Source organism: Polyodon spathula, chromosome 8 (genome assembly GCF_017654505.1).
Source record: "Polyodon spathula isolate WHYD16114869_AA chromosome 8, ASM1765450v1, whole genome shotgun sequence".
NCBI lineage: Eukaryota > Metazoa > Chordata > Actinopteri > Acipenseriformes > Polyodontidae > Polyodon > Polyodon spathula.
The window spans coordinates 29,830,781-29,839,036 of NC_054541.1; the positions used below are offsets into that span (position 1 = coordinate 29,830,781).

An 8,256-nucleotide genomic window follows, 5' to 3' on the forward strand; every position below is an offset into this window, starting at 1 on the left:
AAAGGCAGAGCCAATTAGACCTCGCCACGCTCTGGGACAATGTATGACCCGGGTGAAAATTTTAAAAACACAGTGCAGTAAAAACCGAAAGAGGGAGTATGCTTTCCTCATTAACTGTAATTAGTCGGTTGTAATGTTTTTGATTGCAGAGCTTCATTATTTCGGGCAGTCTGAATAAAACACCCCTACAAATACAACGGTTTCAACACATTGTATTCTGCTAGGCTAGCCTTCTGTCTCGGACTCGACATCAAAACAACAGAGGTTTAAAAACACAAGCGTTTTAATCGATTTAAAATAAATAAATAAATATTAAACACGTTTAGATATGTGTCAGAGTTGTCGTAGTCACACAAGCAAGTTAAAAATAATAAGCGCACTGACGGGAACGTTTCGTGTTTCCATGGTTACGGTGTTAAAAACGTCTACCTTTCAACTTTGAACCTGAGAGAGAAGATCATGCAACATGGCAGAGAAAAGAAACTCCACAGGACAGTCCCTGCTGTTTTTAATCATCTCTGTAGTTTCTGTTCATTTATTGATATGCCCCTACACTAAGGTAGAGGAGAGTTTTAATTTACAGGCACTGCACGACATTCTTTATCACAGACTGGATTTAGAAAAGGTATGGAACAGAATAAAATGCATTCACTTAATCGATGAGATGCTGCATGTTCTCAATTGGGAATAGGGGTGTGAACTAATTATCATGTTAATCGCATAGTTTCATTGCTACATTACGTCTAAGTAGTAGTAATAATAATAATAAACAGTGTTTGGTCTGTCATTAATGTGTTCAACCCGATCCATGCATTGAAAATTTAAAGTAATATGTTTTTTTTTGTTTTTTAGTATGACCATAATGAATTTCCTGGTGTTGTCCCAAGAACATTTCTTGGACCACTTTTTATTTCAATATTGTGTTCACCAGTAGTGTATATCCTTTCGGTTCTTGAAGCATCAAAGTTTTACTCGCAGATAACGGGTAAGAATACGTTGCTGTTTTATCTTTCATAAGGTCAATTTGGTTACACTGATTGCTAATGTCATTAAGGTGTGTTGAAAAGAGTTGGGGTGTAATACCGATATACTGTATAGTAGGTTGTGCTAGTGAGCTGACAACTTTGAAAAGCTCAATATTACATGTGTTTTTTTTTTTTTTTTTTTTGTGTGTGTGTGTGTGTGTACTTTGTGAGTAACAAATGTTGTTCATCCTATTTTAAAAGTTTTTTCCTCTTTTCAAACAGTGAGGGGCTGTTTGGGTTTCTGTGTGACATATGCACTCTGGAAACTTCAGAAGGAAGTTAGAAGGCTCTTCGGCTCAACTGTGGCATCCTTATTCTGCTTCATTACAGTCACTCAGTTTCATCTGATGTTTTATAGTACAAGAACACTACCAAATGTGTTTGCCTTGCCCATAGGTGAGGTTATCTGCATATAATACATATATTTTTACTGTTAAACCATTTTTGTTTTCTGCATGTGGATTTTTAAATAGCATCTTATAATGAACATTCTGTTTCATGTTAGCTCAACATTGAATAGTATAAGGGAAAACCATGCTAGATAATTAAAGACAGGGACCAGCAAAGCTAGGGTAAACCTATGGTTTGCTCTTCAGTTCACATTTTCCCAGTTTCAGAAAGTTGCTCTGGTGCACACATTCACCTTGTGCTTTACTGTAGGAAGAGCACATTCTGATTATCAGTTTTTGTTCCACCTTGTGCTTTACTGTAGGAAGAGCACATTCTGATTATCAGTTTTTGTTGTTCTTATAATTAGTAGGTTATATCTGTAAAAACTATGTGAGTTTATAGCCTTAAATGGCTGGGTAATTGTAACCTTTATTGCTTAATGAACTGTTGAGTGTTATGATTATTAATTTAATATTTGTAACCCTTTCTTATCATTACAGTCCTGCTGGCTTTTACTGCTTGGTTGCAACAAAATCATGGCGTCTTTATCAGTCTATCTGCCCTGGCAATCATTGTATTTAGATCTGAACTCTGCATATTCCTGGGCCTTATGTTACTGATGTCTTTGATAAATAGAAGGCTTTCTGTCTTACAATTGTTTTACTACACAGTTCCAGCTGGTATAATCTGCCTTGGTAAGTGCATTCTGACTCATTGTATTGTATAATATAAGATACAAGCTTTTTTTACACTTGAACCTAAAAGATAAGAACCTTACTCTTTCAGAAGGACCCGCCAACTGAACACAGCCATTTAAATGAGAAACAGTTCATGAAGGGAGTTTTACTAGCAAAAAGGTGTAGACTTTTTATTAACAAGGAGCCTGAACACAAGTTACACTTAACATTTTTGAACACCCTCCAGTCCATATGTGTTTGTAACTTTGTTCTGCTTTATAGCCACTAAAACCACATTGTGTTACCTAAGGTAATTTATTGGTAACCATCTACACTGCTGAAGACAGAAACTGAAAAGCCTGTCTACCAGGCTAAGAAGTCTGTTTACGTTGTATTATGTCAGCAATGAGAATTTAGTGGAGGAACACTTTGGACCATAATTTGTTACTCTTTAGATTTGTATTCACAGATTCACTTTATTTATTTTTTTGTTTTGTTTTTCTTAAGGCCTGACAGTTTCAGTTGATTCTTTTTTCTGGAAACGTCTGGTATGGCCTGAAGGAGAAGTACTTTGGTACAACACAGTTTTGAATAAAAGCTCAAACTGGGGAATATCCTTTTTATTTTTCAGGTCTCATCAAGAGGTCTTTAATTTTGTAAGGTCCAGAGTTTATATTTCTAACCTGTGAGAACTTTCAGTTATGTAATACATAAGCAAGACATTGCACTTAGAGCCAGACTGCTGTAGTAATGTTTAATAATCTTTATTTTTATATAGTGCCTTCATAGTGGACCACCATCACAAAGCGCTTTACAACATACTTTGTGATGGTGGTCCTGACACAAGGTGAATGTGTGAATTATGCATCAGCAGCATAATTCACACTGCAGAGTCACTGACAACAACGTCTCATCCAAAAGGCAGAAAGGGAAGTTAATATAACACAATAAGTCAATGGCCTAGCTAACTGGTGACCTCCTGGTTACAAGCCCATTTCTTAAACCACTGGACCACACAGCCTCCATATATATATATATATATATATATATATATATATATATATATATATATATATATATATATATAGGAAGACAACAACGTCTCATCCATATGTTTGAAAGGAGGTAGAACTGCAGTGTATAAAAAAAAAAAAAAAAAAAAAAAAAAAAAAAAATGAATGAAAAGGGTTTTTGTGGATGTGCACGGGACAGAAGGTTTAAATTATTAAAAAGATTATTTATTTCAGGACACTTCAGACAAAAGCTCTTCTTTAGCTGTGTAGAAGGGCTTTTGTCCGAAGCACCCTGAAATAAATATATTTATTCATCTGATCCTTTTGTTTACACACACACACAAAAAACCTTTACATTTATTTTTTATAATTTTTGAACATATATGCTTTGACCCATTCATGTATCATACAGCAACCTATACAGTATTCTCAAATTCTGTGTGGTACAGCAGCATGGCTCTGTGGATGCAATATGTATATCTAGGGGTGTGATTTACATTATACAGTAGTAGAATTAGGTATATTTAACTTTTGCACATTGAACAGAAGGTAAGTTTGCCTCTGTTATTTAGACACACAATTATTTGCCTTTCCTTGACTCTTCTCTTCAGACTTCTCCATTTCTGTGGTATTTCTATTCAGCTTTGCCCCGAGCACTGGGCTGCACTATTTTGTTTGTTCCTCTTGGTGCAATGGATAGGAGAACACGACTTCTGCTTCTACCAACCGTGGGATTTATTTTATTATATTCATTTCTGCCTCACAAGGAGTTACGCTTTATAATATACACGGTTCCAGTCTTTAACATAGTAGCAGCAAAAGGTTGTTCTTACATGTAAGTATTTGCATTTTTTTTTTTTTGTACAAGATGAAAATCAGCAGAGATTGATCTGTTCTCTAATTTATTCTATTTTAGTGTTTGTAGCTAACAACATAATTCCAAAAATGTTTCATGCCATGTACCTCCATTTAGTAATTCAGCCCTAAATGTGTAGTTTTTAGAGATATGTTAATCTTTAACACCAATGAGTAATTTATTTCTATAGTTAAAAAAATAGGCCCTGTAATTACAGGTTCAATCCCAGTATTTTGTTTTTTATTTGAACATTTTTACTAATTTTAAATACATTTTCAGGATTTTGTCAATGTACAGTGGCTTGTGACAGTATTGACCCCCCTTGGCATTTTTCCTATTTTGTTGCCTTACAACCTGGAATTAAAATGGATTTTTATTTGGCTTTCATGTAATGGACATACACAAAATAGTCCAAATTGGTGAAGTGAAATGAAAAAAATAACTTGTTTCAAAAAGTTCTAAAAAATAAATTATGGAAAAGTGGTGTGTGCATATGTATTCACCCCCTTTGCTATTAAGCCTCTAAATAAGATCTGGTGCAACCAATTACCTTCAGAAGTCACATAATTAGTTAAATAAAGTCCACCTGTGTGCAATCTAAGTGTCACATGAAGTGTACACCTGTTCTGAAAGGCCCCAGAGTCTGCAACACCATTAAGCAAGAGGCACCACCAAGCAAGCGGCACCATGAAGACCAAGGAGCTCTCCAAACAGGTCAGGGACAAAGTTGTGGAGAAGTACAGATCGGGGTTGGGTTATAAAAAAATATCCAAAACTTTGAACATCCCACGGAGCACCATTAAAGCCATTATTAAAAAATGGAAAGAATATGGCACCACAACAAACCTGGCAAGAGAGGGCCACCCACCAAAACTCACGGACCAGGCAAGGAGGGTATTAATCAGAGAGACAACAAAGAGACCAAAGATAACCCTGAAGGAGCTGCAAAGCTCCACAGCGCAGATTGGAGTATCTGTCCATAGGACCACTTTAAGCCGTACACTCCACAGAGCTGGGCTTTACGGAAGAGTGGCCAGAAAAAAGCCATTCCTTAAAGAAAAAAATAAGCAAACACGTTTGGTGTTCGCCAAAAGGCATGTGGGAGAATCCCCAAACATACGGAAGAAGGTACTCTGGTCAGATGAGACTAAAATTGAGCTTTTTGGCCATCAAGGAAAACGCTATGTCTGGCGCAAACCCAACACCTCTCATCACCCTGATTCCAGGTTGTAAGGCAACAAAATAGGAAAAATGCCAAGGGGGGCCAATACTTTCGCAAGCCACTGTATATACAGCATGTTGCATGCACAAAACCCACAGCTTATTGTCAGCCATTATATTTATGAATATACTTTACTGGCATTCTTACCATTAAATGTTATATCTGTTTTGAATTGCAGATTAAATAACTACCAAAAATCTTGGATTTATAAACTAGGCACTTTAGTTGTAATTGGCCATTTAATGGCTAATACTGCATACTCTGGCATGTCACTATATGTCTCCCGTTTTAATTACCCTGGTGGAAAAGCTATGGACAAACTCCATGAATTATTACCTTCAACTTCAGGTTTGTACAATTTTATGTTGTATTTCTGTAGTATTTTATTGTTTCTTCACAACAGCTATATCCCAGTGATTAAGACACATTTTAATTTGTTGTTGTGTTTTAGGGGCAACAGTTTTAAGTACAATTAAAATACAATTAAGATCTGTCATCATTAATTAGGATGAGTTATAATATCCATTTAGTTTGCTTCTGAGGCCAATTCAATTTAATTCCAGATGTTTCGGTTCACATCAGCGGGGCAGCAGCACAAACTGGGGTTTCACGCTTTCTGGAGCTTAACAATAACTGGAGGTAGGCTAAAGCACAAAAACTATCATTAAGAATGACTTTGGCTTGGTTTACATGCAAAAATAAAAATAAGTCATGTTTTTGGCACGCTATTTTGATAGTACCTTACGGGCAATTTAGCGAGAAATGACCTGTCACAATTCAAGTGACCTAATTAATATTAAAATATAGGAGAGTATATAATTACATGTTTGTCAGTGTTCCAATTTGGTCTTATCTACTGATATTGTGCAGCTTTCTTAAACTGGGTTTACAAGAAGTTTTTGGGATGTGTTAAAGAACCACAGGTGCAGCCTGCCTTATTTGGCCACAAAACAATATAAAATCAAAAGAAAGAAAACAGAAACTCAGACATAGCATTACACTGATATCAAAACAATACCAACATTCAATAAGAGAGCGCTTTGTACTATGCATGCATTATTTGCTAAAGACATATTTTCCTTATGGTATATGAACCGAGCTAAAATCCAGCACATTAGGTTAATGATAGATATCCAGTCAAAATGTTTACATTTTCAAAATACTTGTAGTAAGTCTATAATAGGCTACCCGACTCGCCCACATTTCCCATTTTTCCAAATGTACTTGGTCATTGTAGAGTAATATGTATGCGCCCAAACATCCTTTATAATGCCATACTGCTATGTCCAAAATCACTGTACTCGAGCATCTCTTTTGAGCCAGAAAACATGACTTCTGCATGTACCCTCACATGTGCTCAGAAATGTACCGGCACATGCCCTTTGAAGCATAGTATAAGCTACATTACCTCCGCTTGGAAACACACTAGTCTGTGTGACAAACATGGTGTGTCTAATTTTCTATAAGGAAGGAACTTGTACCAGCTTTTGTTTTGTGTCGTAGACATCTTTCACACTGTACATGTTTTCTTCACAAGTTGTATTTGATGTATTATTATGATTAATGTTGCATATTGTTATTTCAATATACATCCCCAAAGTCTTAGATATAGCTCTAGCTGATTAGGAATGTTTGCAGAATGGACACGTATCACAAACTAGCAAATGAGATTCCGAAACAATGTATTTACTTTTGGAATTAAGTCTTTGAGGATGATCAGACCAAAAATAAATAAATACTGCAATTTTTCATCCTATGTATTTGGTTTTCATTTGCATTTCCTGACGCAACAGATGCACACCGTTGAGTGGGAAAGTCGAATTCGGCCACAAATTCCATCTCCCTGTCAGTTTCAGAACAATCTGATGTTGAAATATTGTCTGGCATTATTTAGGACGTTACCTGTGTAAAGTCACACTGTTAATTACACAACTTCAATATGGCATTGGATCAGTATGTTTTTCTTTCAGTTTGTAGATTTTTGCTTGCCACTGTAACTGTCTTAGGGTGTTTTTGTTATTTCTGTATATCCAAGGTGTCTGATAACAAAAACACCCAAGTAGACACAGTTACAATGGCAAGCAAAAATCTACAAACAGAAAGAAGAATGGGAATACACAAGTTACAGGCTGAATTCGAACCACAAACGTTATTATAATGAAACCTTATGTTGTATAGTAAATTATGCATTATGTATTTATTTGTTTGCTTGCTTACAGTGGTGGCCACATTGATTGCATCGCCTTATTTTTACTTTTACTGCTTTATCACCATATTGTTTGATTTTATAAACTTTTTTGTTACTGTTGAGTTGCTATTCATGGTTGTATTGATTTCTAATATGATTTTCTCTTCGTAATACCAAATTATATAGTCAGGAAATATACAGTATGTTATGTTTATATGCCAAAATGAAATGTGTTTATACTACATATAAATGCAGATTTTTTTTTTTTTTTAAACAATTGATAAAGGCATTCAAATCTAACATTTGGTGCTGTTATTAATGATAGTATTAATGTCTGTGTTGTAGGTATGACAAAAGGGAAGATATTAAACCAGGCAACCCAGAAATGACTAGTTACTCACATGTCCTGATTGATGCGCAGCCAGCCCAGCTGGTTTACTTCAAAGGCACGCACAAAACTCTGGCAAATATACCTGGCTTTAGTGAACTTGTTGTAAATGTGTCTTTGCTACCTCCACTGTATGTAAAACTTGAAACAAAGTTAGTATTACTAGAAAAAAAGTCATTAGCGTGAATATATTGAAATAATCCCAAGCTGTACTTTGAAAGTAAAATATATTGTACCACTTCTTTTATTTTTTTTTTTTCTAAGTTAGTTTGTTTTATTGCTATTTCAAATACTTGAACTCCTATTTTGATCAGTCAATGCAATGTTTTTCTGCTCTAATTTGATATATTAGGAGTATATAACATGAGTATTTTCTCTTAAAATAACCATGAATCATAAAAATAGTACATGTAAATACCAATACAAATCTTTTTTTTTTTTTCTTAATATGGGGGGTCCATTACCATCATTATTGTTGTAAACCTTGAGTAGTTCTC

At 35.2% G+C, this 8,256-nt stretch overlaps 1 protein-coding gene across 3 annotated transcripts; it reads left to right on the plus strand.

The window, feature by feature from the left end:
• The first annotated feature begins 58 nt into the window (after positions 1 to 58).
• Positions 59 to 8,044, plus strand: alg12 (ALG12 alpha-1,6-mannosyltransferase). 3 transcript variants are annotated; one of them, XM_041257519.1, is made up of 9 exons: positions 59 to 625; positions 853 to 985; positions 1,248 to 1,421; positions 1,916 to 2,110; positions 2,600 to 2,703; positions 3,717 to 3,940; positions 5,362 to 5,531; positions 5,747 to 5,822; positions 7,717 to 8,044. In XM_041257519.1, exons 1-9 carry the CDS (start codon positions 467 to 469, stop codon positions 7,943 to 7,945), a joined length of 1,464 nt encoding a protein of 487 aa, XP_041113453.1. In that variant the 5' UTR covers positions 59 to 466; the 3' UTR covers positions 7,946 to 8,044. The 3 variants fall into 3 exon arrangements, with proteins under 3 accessions (XP_041113453.1, XP_041113454.1, XP_041113455.1); XM_041257520.1 differs by lacking the exon at positions 7,717 to 8,044 and adding an exon at positions 6,977 to 7,207; XM_041257521.1 differs by lacking the exon at positions 5,747 to 5,822 and having other exon boundaries at positions 7,717 to 7,858.
• Positions 8,045 to 8,256: the final 212 nt, after the last annotated feature.

Excerpts from the sequence above, each read along its gene's own strand:
- alg12 (XM_041257519.1), top strand. The coding sequence starts at position 467 with ATGGCAGAGAAAAGAAACTCCACAGGACAGTCCCTGCTGTTTTTAATC. Across the intron at positions 1,422-1,915 it reads TGTGTTTGCCTTGCCCATAG|TCCTGCTGGCTTTTACTGCT; the intron begins GTGAGGTTATCT and ends TTATCATTACAG. Across the intron at positions 2,111-2,599 it reads AGCTGGTATAATCTGCCTTG|GCCTGACAGTTTCAGTTGAT; the intron begins GTAAGTGCATTC and ends GTTTTTCTTAAG.